This window comes from Salvelinus namaycush, chromosome 7 (genome assembly GCF_016432855.1).
Source record: "Salvelinus namaycush isolate Seneca chromosome 7, SaNama_1.0, whole genome shotgun sequence".
NCBI lineage: Eukaryota > Metazoa > Chordata > Actinopteri > Salmoniformes > Salmonidae > Salvelinus > Salvelinus namaycush.
The window spans coordinates 5,181,408-5,201,007 of NC_052313.1; the positions used below are offsets into that span (position 1 = coordinate 5,181,408).

Here is a 19,600-nt window from a genome sequence, read left to right on the forward strand (position 1 = left end):
GTCCAGGAATAGCAGTGAAAATCCATCAGAAACCTTTATAGACTGCGTCCGAAATGACATCCTATTCCCTATATAGTGCACTACTTTTGACCTCATCCCTATAGGCAGTAGAGTGACATTTCGGACCCAGATATATCTTACAAAAGCTTCAATAGCTATGCAGCAAACATGCAGATAGGGAAAGAAGAGTTTTGTAAGGCTTATATGCTCACAAACAGGATTTGGAAAGACCTTTAAATGTTGATGATGGTAAAGGTCATTTTAGGTGTGGCTGATTATGGTTGATGCTTCATTTTGTCAACACATTATTTTACCCAGATAATGTCCAGTTGAGGTATTAGTCAAATAAGCAGTATACAAAAAAACACATTTGCCCTGTAGTTTTATTAAGTCAACCTATGGGTTTTCAGCAGGGTTATATTCCCATGTAATATAAGTGGGGCACCACACATAGGGAATCATGTAGTAACCAAAAAAGTGTTAAACGAATCAAAATAGAATAGATTCTTCAAAGTAGCCACCCTTTGCCTTGATGACAGCTTTGCAAATTCTTGGCATTCTCTTAAGCAGCTTCATGAGGTAATCACCTGGAATGCATTTCAATTAACAGGTGTGCCTTGTTAAAAGTTTATTTGTGGAATTTCTTTCCTTCTTAATGCGTTTGAGCCAATCAGTTGTGTTGTGACAAGGTAGTGGTGGTATACAGAAGATAGTCCTCTTTAGTAAAAGACCAAGGCCATATTATGGCAAGAACAGCTCAAATAAGCGAAGAGAAATGATAGTCCGTCTGTCACGATCGTCGTAAGAACATTCGGACCAATGCGCAGCGTGAAATCGGTTCGACATTTTTATTATAAGTGAACCGCACAACAAAACAAAAAAGAATAAATAACACGTGAAGCTATGGAGTGCTCACAGGCAACTACACATAAACCAGTGGGGAAATGGCTGCCTAAATATGATCCCCAATCAAAGACAACGCTAAACAGCTGCCTCTGATTGGGAACCATACTAGGCCAACATAGAAATGAAACAACCCAGATTACCCACCCTAGTCACACCCCGACCTAACCAAAATAGAGAATACGAAGGCTCTCTATGGTCCGGCCGTGACAGTACCCCCCCCAAAGGTGCGGACTCTGGCCGCAAAACCTGACTCTATAGGGGAGGGTCCGGGTGGGCATATAGCGTTGGTGGCGGCTCCGGTGCGGGGCGAAGTACCAACTCCGCTCACAGATCCGCCGGTATCGGTTGCGGCTCTGGTGCTGGACAAAGAACCCACTCATCCCGCGGATCCAGCAATGGTGGCGGCTCTGGTGCGGGACTTTGCCCCCGCCCAGACCACGGGTCCGGCCAAGAAGCCGGGTAGAACGCCGTGCCTGGACTGGGCCTCGGCGCAGAGGAAGACCCTGGCCATGGAGCTGGGTTGAACGCCACACCCGGACTGGGCACCGGCGCTGAGGAAGGCTCCGGCCATGGAGCTGAGTTGGCAGCCGTGCCCGGACTTGGCACTGGCGCAGAGGAAGGCTCCGGCCTTGGAGCGGGACTGGACGCCGTGCCTGGACTGGGCACCGGCGCAGAGGAAGGCTCCGGCCTTGGAGCGGGACTGGACGCCGTGCCTGGAAGCTCCGGACCGTTAACCCTCGCTGGAGGTTCCAGAACGTTGACCGTCGCTGGAGGTTCCGGACCGTGGACCGTCGCTGGAGGTTCCGGACTGTGGACCGTCGTAGAAGGTTCCGGACTGTGTGCCGTCGTAGAAGGTTCCGGACTGTGTGCCGTCGCAGGAGGTTCCGGACTGTGTACCGTCGCAGGAGGTTCCGGACTGTGGACCGTCGTAGGAGGTTCCGGACTGTGGACCGTCGCAGGAGGTTCCGGACTGTGGACCCTCGCCGGAAGCTCCGGACTGTGAACCGTCGCCGGAGGCACCGGACTGTGAACCGTCGCCGGAAGCTCGGGACTGTGAACCGTCGCCTGAAGCTCTGGACTGTGAACCGTCGCCGGAAGCTCTGGACTGTGAACCATCGCCGGAAGCTATGGACTGGGGACCGTCGCCGGAAGCTCTGGACTGGGGACCGTCGCCGGAAGCTCTGGACTGGGGACCGTAGCCGGAAGCTCTGGATTGGGGACCGTTGCCGGAAGCTCTGGACTGGGGACCGTCGCCGGAAGCTCTGGACTGGGGACCGTCACCAGAAGCTCTGGACTGGGGACCGTCCCCGGAAGCTCTGAACGGTGAACCGTTGCCGGAAGCCTGGTGCGTGGAGCCCACACAGGTGGCACCTGACTGGTGACACGCACTTCAGGGCAAGTGCGAGGAGCAGGAACAGAACGTACCAGACTGGGAAGGCGCACTGGAGGCCTAGTGCGTGGAGCCCACACAGGTGGCACCTGACTGGTGACACGCACTTCAGGCCTAGTGCGTGGCGCTGGCACAGGACGTACTGGGCTGTGAAGACATATTGGAGACTTGGTGCGTAGAGCCGGCAGACATGGTACCGGACAGATGACCGCTGCTCAAGGCGAGTGCGGAGAGCTGGCACAGGACGTACTGGGCTTTGGCAGCGTACTGGAGACCTGGTGCGTAGAGCCGGCACAGTTTTTACCAGACTGCTAGCACGCTCCTCAGGACGAGTACGGAGAGCTGACTCAGGTGGCATCAAACTGATGGCACACTCCTTAGGGCAAATGTCGTGCGTCATACACCAACACAACAACTCTCTCATTTCTCTCTCCTCCAATTTCTCCATCAACTCACTGACGGTCTCTGACTCTCTCTGTTCACTCTCCTCCAATTTCTCCATCATCTCCCAGATTGGCGCTGGTTCACTGCTCGGCTCCGCCGACCACACCGTGTGCCTCCCCCCCCAAAAAATCTTGGGGCTGTTCTTTGGGCTTTCGTTGTGGCCGCGAACCCTGGCGTCGTCGCTGTCTTCCCTTCTTTCCTTGCATCTGCCTCCAAGGAAGGATTTCGTGTCCTCCCATTATTTCCTCCCAAGTCCAGACCAAAGCGCAGCGTGAAATTGGTTCGACATTTTTATTATAAGTGAACCGCACAACAAAACAATAAAGAATAAACGACACGTGAAGCTATGGAGTGCTCACCGGCAACTACACATAAACAAGATCCCACAAAAACCATTGGGGAAATGGCTGCCTAAATATGATCCCCAATCAGAGACAACGATAAACAGCTGCCTCTGATTGGGAACCATACCAGGCCAACGTAGAAATGAAACAACCTAGAATACCCATCCTAGTCACACCCCGACCTAACCAACAAAGAGAATACAAAGGCTCTCTATGGTCAAGCGTGACACCGTCATTACTTTAAGACATGAAGGTCACTCAATTCGGAAATTTCAAAAACCATCAAGCACTATGATGAAACTGGCTCTCATGAGGACTGCCACAGGAAAGGAAGACCCAGAGTTCTCTCTGCTGCAGAGGATAAGTTCATTAGAGTTACCACCCTCAGAAATTGCAGCCCAAATAATTTCTTCACATAGTTCAAGTAACAGACACATCTCAACATCAACTGTTCAGAGGAGACTGCGTGAATCAAGCCTTCATGGTCGAATTGCTGCAAAGAAACCACTACTAAAGGACACCAATAAGAAGAAGAGACTTGCTTGTGCCAAGAAACACGAGCAATGGACATTAGACCGGTGGAATCTGTCTTTTGGTTTGATGAGTCCAAATTTGAGATTTTTGGTTCCAACTGCCGTGTCTTTGTGAGACACAGAGTAGGTGAACGGATGATCCCGCATGTGTGGTTCCCACTGTGAAGCATGGAGGAGGAGGCGTGATGGTGTGGGGGTGCTTTGCTGGTGAAACTGTCAGTGATTTATTTAGAATTCAAGGCACACTTAACCAGCATGGCTACCACAGCATTCTGCAATGATGCACCATCCCATCTGGTTTGTGCTTAGTGGGACTATAATTTGTTTTTCAACAGGACAATGACCCAACACACCTCCAGGCTGTGTAAGGGCTATTTGACCAATATGGAGAGTGATGGAGTGCTGCATCAGATGACCTGGCCTCCGCAATCACCCGACCTCAACCCAATTGAGATGGTTTTAGATTAGTTGGACTGCAGAGTGAAGGAAAAGCAGCCAACAAGGGCTCAGCATATGTGGGAACTCCTTCAAGACTGTTGGAAAAGCATTCCTCATGAAGCTGGTTGAGAGAATGCCAAGAGGGTGCAAAGCTGTCATCAAGGAAAAGGGTGGCTAAAAATAAAGAAAAGCCCTTAAATGAGTAGGTGTGTCTAAACTTTTGACTGGTACTGTATATTACAGTACAGCAATGCCCATTTCAATGTTCCCGTGCCGCTTTAGACACATTTCAAACTTTCTCTGAATCATACTTGACAAGTCCAGGCTTTGTAATCCCTCATCCCTATGACATCTCTGTCTACATCTACTGTCTCTGTCCCACCTTCTCTGTCGTCATGGTTTCCCTCTAACTTTCACATCAGAAAAAACTTGTCAGAGAGAAAATGTGTAGACTTAATGTCATGTCCTTTTTTCAAATATGGCTGCCATATTTAAGAAAATAAGGTTTTGCTTATATCACTGTAAATGTAACTTGTTAAAATGCCAAAAATGTTTAAATTATCCATACATGTCTCATGTTCTTCAATCACTCCTTTTCTTAATATCACCTCATTACTTTTGAAATGGTAACATTTCTTCTGTAAGTGATAGTATTTATTCTCTAAGTGATATGTTGCTTAGAAAGAGATGTCTGTTACGCAGTGATAGTATTTATTCTCTAAGTGATATGTTGCTTAGAAAGAGATGTCTGTTACGCAGTGATAGTATTTATTCTCTAAGTGATATGTTGCTTAGAAAGAGATGTCTGTTACGCAGTGATAGTATTTATTCTCTAAGTGATATGTTGCTTAGAAAGAGATGTGTGTTACGCAGTGATAGTATTTATTCTCTAAGTGATATGTTGCTTAGAAAGAGATGTCTGTTACGCAGTGATAGTATTTATTCTCTAAGTGATATGTTGCTTAGAAAGAGATGTGTGTTACGCAGTGATAGTATTTATTCTCTAAGTGATATGTTGCTTAGAAAGAGATGTCTGTTACGCAGTGATAGTATTTATTCTCTAAGTGATATGTTGCTTAGAAAGAGATGTGTGTTACGCAGTGATAGTATTTATTCTCTAAGTGATATGTTGCTTAGAAAGAGATGTGTGTTACGCAGTGATAGTGTAAGGTAAGATCCTCTGCTGTAAGAAGCCAAATCACCACCCTGTTCTCCAGCATGTTTGTGCCTTGTTTCTACAGGCTGTAGTTGTAATCCCTCTGGCTCAGACAGTGTTCGCTGTAATGGCACAGGATTTTGTAAATGTAAGGCGGGAACTACAGGGGCTAAATGTCGAGATTGTCTGCCGGGATATTTGTGGGACAATGGCTGCAAATGTAAGTAGAACCACACCCCTCTTGTAACTCTGCTCGGACCCCAACCAGTACCTCTCACTATCTCTCTACTGTATCTCTACCTCTATCTCTGTCTATCTACTGTATCTCTACCTCTATCTCTCTACTGTATCCCTACCTCTATCGCTATCTCTACTGTATCTCCACCTCTATCTCTGTCTATCTACTGTATCTCTACCTCTATCGCTATCTTTCTACTGTATCTCTACCTCTATCACTCTACTGTACCTCTACCTCTATCACTATCTCTCTACTGTATCTCTACCTCTATCGTTATCTCTACTGTATCTTTACTTCTATCGCTGTCTCTCTAGCTTATCTCTACTTCTATCGTTGTCTCTCTACTGTATTTCTACTGTATCTCTACCTCTGTCGCTATCGCTCTACTGTGTCGCCACCTGTATAGTTATCTCTCTACTGTGTCTCTACCTCTATCGCTATCTCTCTTCCTCTACCTCTATCACTTTCTCTCTACTGTATCTCTACATCTATCCCTATCTCTACTGTATCTCTACCTCTATTACTATCTCTACTCTACCTTTTCCTCTATCGCTGTCTCTCTGCTGTATCTCTACCTCTATCGCCGTCTCTCTACCTCTGTATCTAGCTCTGCCGCTGTCTCTCTACTGTATCTCATCATCTATCCCTGTCTCTCTACTGTATCTCTATCACTGTCTCTCTACTGTATCACTACCTTTATCGCTGTCTGTCTTCCTCTGTCACTATCTCTCTACTCTATCTCTACTGTATCTTTACCTCTATTGCTGTCTCTCTACTGTATCTATTCCTCTATCGCTGTCTCTCTACTGCATCTCTACCTCTATTGCTGTCTCTCTACTGTATCTATTCCTCTATCGCTATCTCTTTACTGTATCTCTACCTCTATCGCCGTCTCTCTACCTCTGTATCTACCTCTGCCGCTGTTTCTTTACTGTATGTATACCTCTATCGCTGTCTCTCTACTGTATCTCTACCTCTGTTGCTGTCTTGCTACTTTATCTCTACCTCTATTGATATCTCTCTACTGTATCTCTACCTTTATCGCTGTCTGTCTTCCTCTGTCGCTATCTCTCTACTGTTTCTTTACCTCTATCGCTGTCTCTCTGCTGTATCTCTACCTCTATCGATATCTCTTTACTGTATCTCTACCTCTGTTTCTGTCTCGCTACTTTATCTCTACCTCTATTGCTATCTCTCTACTGTATCTCTACCTTTATCGCTGTATGTATTCCTCTATCGCTATCTCTCTACTCTATCTTTACTGTATCTGTACCTCTGCCGCTGTCTCTCTACTCTATCTCTACCTCTATCGCTATCTCTTTACTGTATCTCATCCTCTATCGCTATCTCTCTAGTGTATCTCTACCCCTATCACTATCTATTTTCTGTATCTCTTCCTCTATCGCTATCTCTCTAGTGTATCTCTACCTCTATCGCTATCTCTCTACTGTATCTCTACCTCTATCACTATCTATTTTCTGTATCTCTACCTCTATCGCTGTCTCTCTACTTTATCTCTACCTCTATCGCTGTCTCTTTACTGTATCTCTACCTCTATCACTATCTATTTTCTGTATCTCTACCTCTATCACTATCTCTCTACTGCATCTCTACCTCTATCGCTGTCGCTCTACTGTATCTTTACCTCTACCGCTATCTCTCTACTGTATCTCTACCTCTATCGCTGTCTCTCTACTGTATCTCTACCTCTATCACTATCTATTTTCTGTATCTCTACCTCTATCACTATCTCTCTACTGCATCTCTACCTCTATCGCTGTCTCTCTACTGTATCTCTACCTCTATCTCTACCTCTTTCTCTATCATTACCTACTTTCTCCTTTTTGCTGCCACCGCTTGGACTTGTAGGCATGTTCAGCCTGAACTGTCCCCTCTAATGCGGGGAGTAGGCCTATAGATTTAACCCTGACTAACATTGACTAACCAGAAATTAGCTGCTTTTCAATTATTCACCCTGAATTTAAGACTCAAGGTTGTGCCTCTTTAAATGCAGAGATTTAGACCTAAAACATTTTCTCTCGCTTTCCACTGTTCGATGCTTTGAATTCAGTTATTCAGTTGAGTTGAAACCTAGAACACAACAGATGAGCTAATATTGACTGGCTGTAGCATGACAGGGACTGCTGAGGAGCTGTTTGAGCAGCCCTCTCCCTCTCTCCACCATCACTGTCTGCTTTACCCTCATGTCCAGATAATGCTTGCCAATGCCAACATTTAGCTACTCCACTGCTTAAGTGCCAGTGTGTGTCCCAACAGTTTCTATTTACAGGCAAAGTAGAGAAGGGATTGCATAGGTCAGTGAATTATTCTACTTATATAGAGTGCCTGATACAATCAATGTGGGTTTGCTGATCCACAGGCTTCATCAAACAGGTCAACCTCTCACTGGATGTTTTAACTTTTTCACCATAACCAACAGGCTACCTTTTCAGCAGCGCTTGCTTGGCACTAAACTGACAATGGAGAGCCTGTATCACTCTTACAGGGTTAATGAAGACAGTTTATCCCTCTTACAGGGTTAATTAAGACAGTTTATCAGTGTGACTGGCAGCATTCGCACCATCACAATCACACATGCATTGTGGGTAGCAGAATGATGGTGCCGTAGGGATGGGCTGCCGTCTTATCGGCTCTTAACCAACCATGCTAATTTGTTAGTTTTGTTTTGTACGTAATGTTACTGCTACCATCTCTAGTGGCGGAAAAGAGCTTCTGGACATCAGAACTGTGGTTACTCACCTCAAATTGGACAAAGATTATTCCTACAATGAGTCGGATGGGAGGGAGATACTACAGACACCCGACCAGGCCCAGATCCCCGGCATTCGCGGGAGAAGGAAACTGAGATTTTGCGGAAAAAGACCAGGGTGCCTTGTGAGGATCAGGTGGCGAGTGGCTAATCTGCCTTTCGTCCGTTCAATCATTGGAAAATAAATGGGACAAACTGAAAACACATATATCCTACTGACGGGACATTAAAAACTGTAATATCTTATGTTTCACCGAGTTGTGACTGAACAACGACATTAAGAACATACAGCTGGTGGGTTATACACTCTATCGGCAGGACAGAACAGCAGCATCTGGTAAGCATATATGTAAACAACAGCTGGTACACGATATCTAAGGAAGTCTCGAGGTTTTGCTCGCCTGAGGTAGAGTATCTCATGATAAGCTGTAGACCACACTATCTACCTAGAGAGTTTTCATCTGTATTTTTCCTAGCTGTCTACATACCACCACAGACCGAATCTGGCACTAAAACCGCACTCAATGAGCTGTATACCGCCATAAGCAAACAGGAAAACACACATCCAGAGGCAGCGCTCCTAGTGGCCGGGGAATCTAATGCAGAGAAACTTAGTTTTACCAAATTTCTATCAGCATGTTAAATGTGCAACCAGAGGAAAACAGAGACTACCTTTACTCCACACATAGAGACGCGTACAAAGCTCTCCCTCACCCTCCATTTGGCAAATCTGACCATAATTATATCCTCCTGATTCCTGCTTACAAGCAAAAATTAAAGCAGGAAGCACCAGTGACTAGATCAATAAAAAAAGTGGTCAGATGAAGCAGATGCTAAACTACAGGACTGTTTTTCTAGCACAGACTGGAATATGTTCCAAGATTCTTCCGATGGCATTGAGGAGTACACCACATCAGTCATTGGCTTTATCAATAAGTGCATCAAGGACGTCGTCTCCACAGTGACCGTACGTACATACCCTAACCAGAAGCCATGGATTACAGGCAACATTCGCACTGAGCTAAAGGCTAGAGCTGTGCTTTCAAGGAGCGGGACTCTAACCCGGAAGCTTATAAGAAATCTTAGTGTCTTAGTGAGAATGCTCTTTGTATCTGCTCAGTGAAACCAGTCTATCCAGGCTAGCTAGGAGATTGTCTTAGTGAGAATGCTCTTTGTAACTGCTCAGTGAAACCAGTCTAACCACACTAGCTAGACACACGTCAACGGTTCAAGCACAATAATTATACATAGCTGGAGGGAAGTAAGGTTTTCAGAAAAAACGGTCTTCGACACTGTACATGTGCAATCATGCATTTTTTAAAACATTTTATTTCACCTTTATTTAACTAGGTAGGCCAGTTGAGAACAAGTTCTCATTTACAACTGCGACCTGGCCAAGATAAAGCAAAGCAGTGCGACAAAAACAACAACACAGAGTTACACATGGGATAAACAAACGTACAGTCAATAACACAATAGAAAATCTGTATACAGTGTGTGCAAATGGAGTAAGGAGGTAAGGCAATAAATAGGCCATAGTGGCGAAGTAATTACAATTTAGCAATTAACACTGGAGTGATAGATGTGCAGATGAGGATGTGCAAGTAGAAATACTGTTGTGCAAAAGAGCAGAAAAAATATATACATATATTTGGGGATGAGGTATTTGGATGGGCTATTTACAGATGGGCTGTGTACAGTGATTATGTAGATTGGCAATGAACAAACAATGGAGAGGCTTATCATTTTGGTTGATGACTATGTGTCACGAGGCTATACAATTTCAAAAAGCTGTAAAAGCTATATATAAACCTACATCACCAATCGATATGGCCCATTATAAATTAGTCCTTACCTACATTAACTAATGTAGACCTATATCTGGTTCCCCTCAGATTTCACTCAATTCTACATGAATAGGATCATCTCAGTCTGTTGGCAGACTGGAGAACGCAATTAAAACTCCAATCTCTGGTCAAATAGAGCCCGTTCTCACAGAGGCACACCTAACTCATTGGTTTCCTTCTCTAAATATTATCCCTCATATTGAAGACAAAACCAATACGTCTCACAGTTTATTCTCTGCACAGTGTCTGTTTACACATATGGGATGGTGAACGTGAGAGATTGGGAGGAACAGGGCGTGTAGATTGCCACCCCTGTTCCTCAACGGTTTACTATCTTCACTTTAGAACGCCTTATATAGTCTGACATGGACTATTTTCAACCATGCCTTGTCCTTGGCCACAATATGCTTGAATGATTTTGTCATACTAATCCTCAAGATGAAAAAGGGCCCTAGATTGTAGTATGCTGGGGGAAAAAGGCCTTAGACGAATGTAGAGGTATTGTAAGAACTATACCCTTCACTTACTGCAGCCTACCTCAGCTCCAACCGCTAAAGTTAGGCTGTGAGCAGCGGGCCAAATTTAAAGGTAACACAGGCACAGCGAGAGGTGGTGTGTGTGGTGTGTGTCGTGTGTGTGGAAGGCCACATATCCTGGGCTCTGCAACATGGCTAGGACATCAGGGAACAGTAACTCTCCTGCAAGTGGAATAAATTATTTTCTAAATCTCTCAACACAAGACGGTGAAGACTGAGAATCATTCCAGCCTCTTTTGGTCTGACTAATGCAGTCTTTAGACAGAAGGGGATTTTGGTCTGACTAATGCAGTCTTTAGACAGAAGGGGATTTTGGTCTGACTAATGCAGTCTTTAGACAGAAGGGGATTTTGGTCTGACTAATGCAGTCTTTAGACAGAAGGGGATTTTGGTCTGACTAACGCAGGTCTTTAGACAGAAGGGGATTTTGGTCTGACTAACGCAGGTCTTTAGACAGAAGGGGATTTTGGTCTGACTAATGCAGTCTTTAGACAGAAGGGGATTTTGGTCTGACTAACGCAGGTCTTTAGACAGAAGGGGATTTTGGTCTGACTAATGCAGTCTTTAGACAGCAGGGGATTTTGGTCTGACTAATGCAGTCTTTAGACAGAAGGGGATTTTGGTCTGACTAACGCAGGTCTTTAGACAGAAGGGAATTTTGGTCTGACTAACGCAGGTCTTTAGACAGAAGGGGATTTTGGTCTGACTAACGCAGGTCTTTAGACAGAAGGGGATTTTGGTCTGACTAACGCAGGTCTTTAGACAGAAGGGGATTTTTAAACATTTTCATACCCCTTGGATTTATTCACATTTTGTTGTTACAAAGCGGAATAAAAATTGATTTAATTGTTGTTGTTTTTTTTGCTCAACAATCTACATAAAATACTCTAATGTCAAAGTGAAAGATTTTATTTTATTACTATTATTATTATTTTAAGATTTGATAGAAATTAAATAACTAAAATATAGTCATTGCATAAGTATTCAGCTCCTTGAATCAATACATGCTAGAAACACCGTCGGCAGAGATTACAGCAGTGAGTCCTCTTGGGTAAGTCTCTTTTACACACCTGGATTGTGCAATTTTATCTAGACCTTTTAGCCCATAATTCTTCAAGCGCTGAAAAGATGTTGGTGCTGATGGCTACACAGCAGTTTTAAAATCATACCATAGATTTTCAAACAGATTTAAGTCTAAACTGTAACTTGGCCACTCAGGAACATTCACTGTCTTCTTGGTAAGACACTCCAGTTATATCTGACCTTTGTGTTATTGTCCTGATGAAAGGTGAATTCCTCTCCCAGTGTCTGTTATAAATCAGACTGAAGAAGGTTTTACTCTAGGATTTTGTCTGTGCTTAGCTCCATACCGTTTATTTTTATCCGGAAAAACTCACCATTATTTGCCGATGTCATGCATACCCATACCATGATGCAGCCACCACCATGCTTGAAAATAAGGTGGTAGTTACTCAGTGAGGTGTTGTGTTGGATTTACCCCAAACATACAGCTTTGAATTTAGAACAAAATGTAGTTTTTTTGCAGTATTACTTTAGTGCATCGTTGCATACAATATGGATGTTTTGCATATGTCATTTAAATCATTACTGTGGAATCACTACAATGTTGTTGATCCATCCTCAGTTTTCTCCCATCACAGCCATTGAATTCTGTAACTGTTTTACAATCACCCAATGGCCTCATGGTGACATCCCTGAGCAGTTTCCTTCCTGTCCTGCAGCTCAGTTCAGAAGGATGACCGTATCTTTCATGTGTCTGGGTGGTTTAATACATCATCCACAGCATAATTATTAACTTGACCATGCTTAAAGAGATATTCAATGTCTCCTTTGATATTGTTACCGATCTACCAATCACTGCCCTTTTATGAGGCTTTCGAAAGGCATTCTGGTCTTTGAAGTTGAATCTGTGCTTGAAATTCAATACTTGACTGAGGGACCTTACAGATGTTGTATGTATGGGGGATAAAATAAGGGTTAGTCATGAAAAAATATATACAAAATTATCCATGTAAAATATTCTGTGATTTGTTAAGCCAAATTTTACTCCTGAACCAATTTAGGCTTGCCTGAACAAAGGGGCTGAATACTTATTGTATTAATCTTATTTTATTTTCACTTTGGAATTAGTGTATTTTGAGTTAATTGTTGACAACAAATGACAAATAAATCTATTTTAATACCACTTTTTAACACAATAAAATCTGAAGAAATCCAAGGGGTAAGAATACTTTTGCATGTGTACTTGATCACACACAAGCAGAGTTTCATGAAAAACATCAATGCTTCAACTCAAAAAAACATCTCCAAGTGTATTTTGAATGAATATACTAAATTACAATTAAAGCGTTTCAAATTGAAGCACAGATTTAATGAGTGTGTTTAAGTTCAATGACAGTGAACATATAGTATACTAAAAGACTGAAAAACAATTAATTTTAAAGTACACTTTTAATACGTGTATTGAAGGTTGACGATAGTATATTTAAGTATACTTAAGTATTCTTGTAGTATATGTCGTGACGTTGTATTAGTTAATGTGACGACTGTTGCTCATCGAATGATTACAAGTTTCTAATTACGTGATTAACTGAATCAAGCAATTATTAGCTCATTAACCTGGGGCACCATGGGAAAACTAGTTTTTATTGAGTTTCTATTTCCCAAATTAACTCAAAGAATATCAGAATATCGATTTTACCACAGCCGCTAATTAATTGCCTCTAACAATCTCGTTCTGAACGTCGTATAGCCCGGGATTCTGCACGGACCCGGGTCTCACTAATGAATTCGTACCACACCAATTTTAGTTGAATGTTTATTTACTAAAAAGCTAAAATGATGATAAAAGATACACATACAAAAAAACACATTCTAGGCTATTGATTAGAACTTAGTATAACGGGCCAACACACTAGGGCGCGTGTTACCCAAAATGGGGATTTAAAAGAGAGAGAAAGAGAGAAAGTACACAAGAGGAATATACATTTGGGTGAAATTGTCAGCTATGCTCATTCTAACCTTGCCTTGCCCCAAACTGCCGCTGTTATGAGTCAGAATATAATGATGTAATTACTTGTGGAAGGTCTCCGTGGATTTTCCCGCGTGGACCGTTCAAGCTGCTCAATGACGCACTTCTCCTGCGCACCTCTCTAGGTGTCCTCGCGATGTCCGTGTCCTTTGGCTTACTGGCCTGTTCCTTTGTCCTCGCTCTGGAAGGGGTTTTCGGAGAACAGGTAGCTCTGTAGCTCAGAGCTCACAGCGTAAAGATGAAAGAGTGTAGATACCACGATTCGATGGGGAGTGGAGGCTAGGTGGTTCGGCTTGAATTCACCCGCTTAGACCCTGCTACTCATCCGTAGCTTGGGTAGAAAAAGATTTCTTTGTCTTCAAACTTGTTGCGTTTTGGGTTCGTTGACCTTTTAGACCTTTGGCTGCAGCTCGGGTCACTTAGTCTAATCTGTTAATTCTGCACTCACAGGTTTTATACCCTCGGGTCAGAAGTGGGCGTAACCGCCTTCAGGGCAATTCTCTGGGCGTACCAAGTTTAAGGGGCAAGGTATAGATTTTACTCAAATCCAATTTTAGACAACTAACTTCACATTTCATCTCTACCGAAACATTCTCTTTGATTTGGACATTTTCCACACAACGTACAATGTATAAACATCAAGCATATACGAGGAAAACTCTTAACGTTACAATGTTTTCATAATAACGTAATCTATTAACCTTTAATAACAAAACAAAAATGACATACATTTTCATATTCCATCTATCGTCATGACCACCATTGTAGTTGACGGAAACCATTGTTCCAAAGTCCCTTTATTGCATGTTTAAAGTTCTGAGGCTGGTTCTCCATAGTGAGAGGGAATGTTTTCTGTGGCCTCAGAATTACCATGGGTGTGAGGGGTCATAAAACCCCCACATCTTCAGACCCCTAGATCTCTCCTCATCTGTTGGGGTTGAGAGATAATCTGTAGGGTTGGGGTCTCCTGTAACCTGACCTGATCAGGACAGTCATGGCATATATTAAAATATACTTTTTTTTCAGCTTGGGGGGGGGGGGGGGGGACTCTGTCCCAGTTTACCATCATTTCATTTAAGTGGCACCTTTTCCTGCTCTCCTCACCCTCCTTTGCCAACTCTGGTAACACGTTGGTATTGAATCGATCTGTCAATGTTAAGTGGTTTAAGTAGTTAATGTCTCCCCTCCCTTTCCACTGCGTTTCTGGTCCTTAGTTCAAACCTGCTTGTATTATTCGAGTATCAGTAAGAAGCATCTATGTGGTAGGAATTGCATCTGTCTAGGGCCTAGGTCTCACCAAAATGCTTTGCTTGTAGATAGAGAATGAATATGCGCACACCATCCTCTTGTCAGGGCAAAACTAATAAGGCCCCCGTTTGCGAAATAATCCTATTTTTTTGCAAAGGGCAATGGGAGATTAAAATGTATGGATAAAACAAAAGGTTGATGTTTAATTAATAGAGTCGTGTTCATGTCATGATAACATCAGAGGCTCTAGGGGTAAAACATGTATTTTTAATTAATTCACTTGATTGACCCCTCAACGGGGAACGCACACATCTCATTACCAGGTTGGTCTTCCTGTACATTTCCCTGATAGCGCTCTCTGATACAGACAGAGCAGATGATAAAACATCCATTCATCTGTGCCGTCATTGTCACGTGTCATATTGGCTGTTAATATCAAGCCTTCCATATGATGATTTCCTTGGTAATGTTGCATTAATAGTCTCATTTTGCATTGTAAAGGAGAAACCATTCTTGGGCATGCTGGATGACGAACACAAACTGATGGTTGGATTCTGGAACTTGTAGTCTTTTGACAGGGTGTCCATAAAAACTCTGTTGAGTTGCATAGACTATTACATACAATGTTATTACTGTATCACATATAGCCTTTAAAGATGTTGTCATAAAATCAGAAGGTCTTACCTGCAGCTGTGGATATGATGTGAGCGAGGACTGGTTGATGTCAGTCATTCTTGTGATATTTACTTTTTCACATTGTATTCCACTTTCATGGAGAGCTGAATGAGCTCCGGCTATCTCTTGTTGTGCGACGGTGAGCTGGTCTGGCCCTGCTTGTATAACACTGTTTATTTGTCTCACTCCATCAGTTGTTTTTGTTATGTGCTGGGCTGAGTTTGTTGATTTGTTTGCCTGCAGCTTGCTTGACAGCTTGGCTCCGTTGGGAATAGACTAGCCTCGGTGTCCCCGGCTCTAAATACACCACTTCCCACCTAACTCTCATCTCATCTAAAGCCACTTCAGTGTTTTGGAAACGGCCACGGGCTGTGGGGAAACTTTATGCAGAGCTGCGATTCATTACATGGTGTACACCCATCCGTGGGATCCTAGTCTAGCGCCGCAAAATGACGCACGGCGAATGGCTCCTTCACCATTTTGCTAATGAATGTAGTGGCAATGATAAAAGGAACATGTTTCCGATTGGAATGGCCAGTTAGAGAACGACACGAAAGAACTCAGTCGGGGTCTCAACTTCCTGTTGACAGTTAGAATAGTAGAATACACAAGGTGGCATTACCAAATATGGTTGTTACATTAGTAGTTTTTCTCTTGTTATGTCAGTCCCTGACAGTCACTTAATCAGCCCATGTCAGTTAACCATTTTTTCAATTGGTAAGTTAAGTCTAGCCAGCAATCTAAGCTTTAAATAATCATGGCCGAATACCGATCGGAAAAACAGTGCATGTGCCAAGGAGCCCTACCCTCTAGGGGCCCCAATTGATTTGGTTGGTCACTCTCACTCCGATATCATATCATCATGGCAAAATGTGTACAAATCCTGGAAATTAGCTTTAAAACAGAAAATATTCTCTCTGCCCCATGCTGGAAAACTGAAAATAAAAGTTAGTAGAAGTAGAAGTTAGTATAATTGTATGAAATGTTTTATAAAATTCCAAAATGTTCTCTACGCCCCATAGTAAAATGTGTGGAAATTGTAGGAAATTAACTTTACATTTATTTTATTTTTTTTCCTCTGCAGTCAAGACGGGGTCAATAAAATGTTTTGACCGCAATGTGGGGAGACCCCCGACCAAATCTCGCTTAGGGCCCCAAAATGCTAGGGCCGGCTCTGGCTACTGGTATAATGCATTTAGTTAAGAGATCTATGTAGTTTAACTGCACAAATGGATTGATTGCAGAAGTCAGTTGACTGCATGTGTGGGTATGCAGACCCGTGAGCCACTGCGGCCCCTCATGTTGTGGCCCCCACACCATCAAATTTGCCAGTCCATGCTCTATCTATTACAGAATGCAATTACCTGTTTTGGAATGGGAATAAGAACATTATTCTTGCTAGTTGTGTATCTTCCAGATAGTGCTGAAAGACCAGGCGTCCATTTTGACCGGCACAACAAGAAAAGTTTCATTCACTACAGCAGGAAGAGAAATGGGCAAGAGAACATGTTTGACAAAATCATGTTGGAAATAAAACTGCTAGCTTACTGCAATGCATCATGGTCTGGCATTGTGACAATTGTGAAAACAGCATGGTCTTAATACATGTCTGGTTTTATAGATTATGGTCTTCTCCCATCCTTATCCTGCCTGTCTTCTGAACTGTGGTCTTCTCCCATCCTTATCCCACCTGTCCTCTGAACTGTGGTCTTCTCCCATCCTTATCCTGCCTGTCCTCTGAACTGTGGTCTTCTCCCATCCTTATCCTGCCTGTCCTCTGAACTGTGGTCTTCTCCCATCCTTATCCTGCCTGTCTTCTGAACTGTGGTCTTCTCCCATCCTTATCCCGCCTGTCCTCTGAACTGTGGTCTTCTCCCATCCTTATCCTGCCTGTCCTCTGAACTGTTGTCTTCTCCCATCCTTATCCCGCCTGTCCTCTGAACTGTGGTCTTCGCCCATCCTTATCCTGCCTGTCCTCTGAACTGTGGTCTTCTCCCATCCTTATCCTGCCTGTCCTCTGAACTGTGGTCTTCTCCCATCCTTATCCTGCCTGTCCTCTGAACTGTGGTCTTCTCCCATCCTTATCCTGCCTGTCCTCTGAACTGTGGTCTTCTCCCATTCTTATCCTGCCTGTCCTCTGAACTGTGATCTTCTCCCATCCTTATCCTGCCTGTCCTCTGAACTGTGGTCTTCTCCCATTCTTATCCTGCCTGTCCTCTGAACTGTGGTCTTCTCCCATCCTTATCCTGCCTGTTCTCTAAACTGTGGTCTTCTCCCATCCTTATCCTGCCTGTCCTCTGACCTGTGGTCTTCTCCCATCCTTATCCTGCCTGTCCTCTGAACTGTGGTCTTCTCCCATCCTTATCCTGCCTGTCCTCTAAACTGTGGTCTTCTCCCATCCTTATCCTGCCTGTCCTCTGAACTGTGGGAATCAGATGGTTTTAAATTTTGTTAAAATAAACATTTTACATTCTCTAGTTCCGTTTTAGTTTGCTGTATTTCAGTTCAGTCTTTCTACAGTTAAAATGACACGTTGATGTTGTTTTTTAGTTGTTTTTACTAACCAGTATAAATGACTGACATCTATGAATTGTATCACTGGAAATTCTGAATGTAATACATACATGTTATTGATGATTTGTATCACTGGAAATTCTGAATGTAATACATACATGTTATTGATGATTGATCTGCAAAGTCCTGAAAATGCTTAATTCAACTTAATGCTGTTAGCTTGAGTTTTTGCACTGACTAGACCATGAGATGAAAATCAGCTCAGATCACAGGACTTTTTGTATATCAACATAACAGTCAGAGTAGTGAGTAGTGCACCGTCTGCTTCTCCAGGTGTGTTTGTGTGTATATATATATATAAATGTGTGTCAAACATTTCTCTCCTTCTCACTCCCAGCCCGAGTGTGTGACAACGAGCTCCTGCGCTGTCAGAACGGTGGTGTGTGTCTGAACAACCTGCGGTGCCAGTGTACCCCGGCCTACACGGGCCTGCTGTGTGAGAAGCCCCGCTGTGAGTCAGAGCTGGGGAGCTGTGGTGGGCCCAACTCGGGTCAAGCCGCTCTCTCGCCTACATCGCTCCCCACCCTGCTGCTGCTCCTGCTGGGCTGGATGGTGCTCAGAGGGGCCTCCTACTGGCCCTGGCCTACTCTGCTCTGAGAACCATAGACCTACTGTCTATTATGAACTGGTGGAGCGTACTGCCCAATAATCAACTACAACAACAACCAGAACTACAACTACAACCAGAACTACAACACCCATGAGTTTATTCTACTGTACTGTAATGTACTGTACGAGCTGTCCACCAGACACAGCAAGGACACACACTGTCTGTAAGGAAATGTGCCAGAAAGAACGGAAAACTTTAATTTAAGGAAATAAAATAAAAGTATATATAGAAATTAGAGTAAATACCAGATATTTAAAAAAAGAGTTTAACTTGAGCATTTGCTTCATAAAAGTCAAACCAGTCCGACCACGGAGACCAGTGACCTAAGCCATACCAGAGACTTTTCCCCCTTACTGTCAAAAGGTGGGACTGGGGATGACAGACACTTTACTCACTTCCTCTCTTATCGCCACGGCAACAGCAGCTGTGAACCAATCAGCGGCAGCACGCTCTAGATAGCAAGGCCAGCAGCTGCTAGCTGCCCTGTTCCCAGGGGTTTGATGCTGGCTGCACTGAACTGCTTCTGGGCTGAACTGACTGGCTAACTGACTGGCTAACTGACTGGCTGACTGACTGGCTGACTACATAAAACTGTCCCTACCCGTGCTGATTTGAAAAATAAATAAAAAAGAGAAATCGAGCCGGAGGAAAAATAATCAAATAAAAAAGGAAATGTAAGCATTCTTTGCTGTCAGTATATTGTGGATAAAAGGTAATTCATCCAGACCAAATCTTACCCAAGTCTCTGTCTCTCTGTCTCTCTGTCTCTCTCTCTCTCTCATTTTCTTATTCTGTCCCCCTCTCTGTCTCTCTCTCTCCTTTTCTTATTCTGTCCCTCT

General features: G+C 43.6%; 1 protein-coding gene across 1 annotated transcript in view; it reads left to right on the forward strand.

Moving 5' to 3' along the window:
* LOC120050390 (netrin-G1-like) overlaps positions 1-18,748 on the forward strand; it is a 239,656-nt gene extending 220,908 nt beyond the window's left edge. The window contains exons 5-7 of the mRNA XM_038996978.1: positions 335-352; positions 5,297-5,431; positions 18,489-18,748. Of these exons, the coding sequence (XP_038852906.1) occupies positions 335-352; positions 5,297-5,431; positions 18,489-18,748 (413 nt within the window). The remainder of the gene's footprint in view (positions 1-334; positions 353-5,296; positions 5,432-18,488) is intronic.
* The last annotated feature ends 852 nt before the right edge of the window (positions 18,749-19,600 follow it).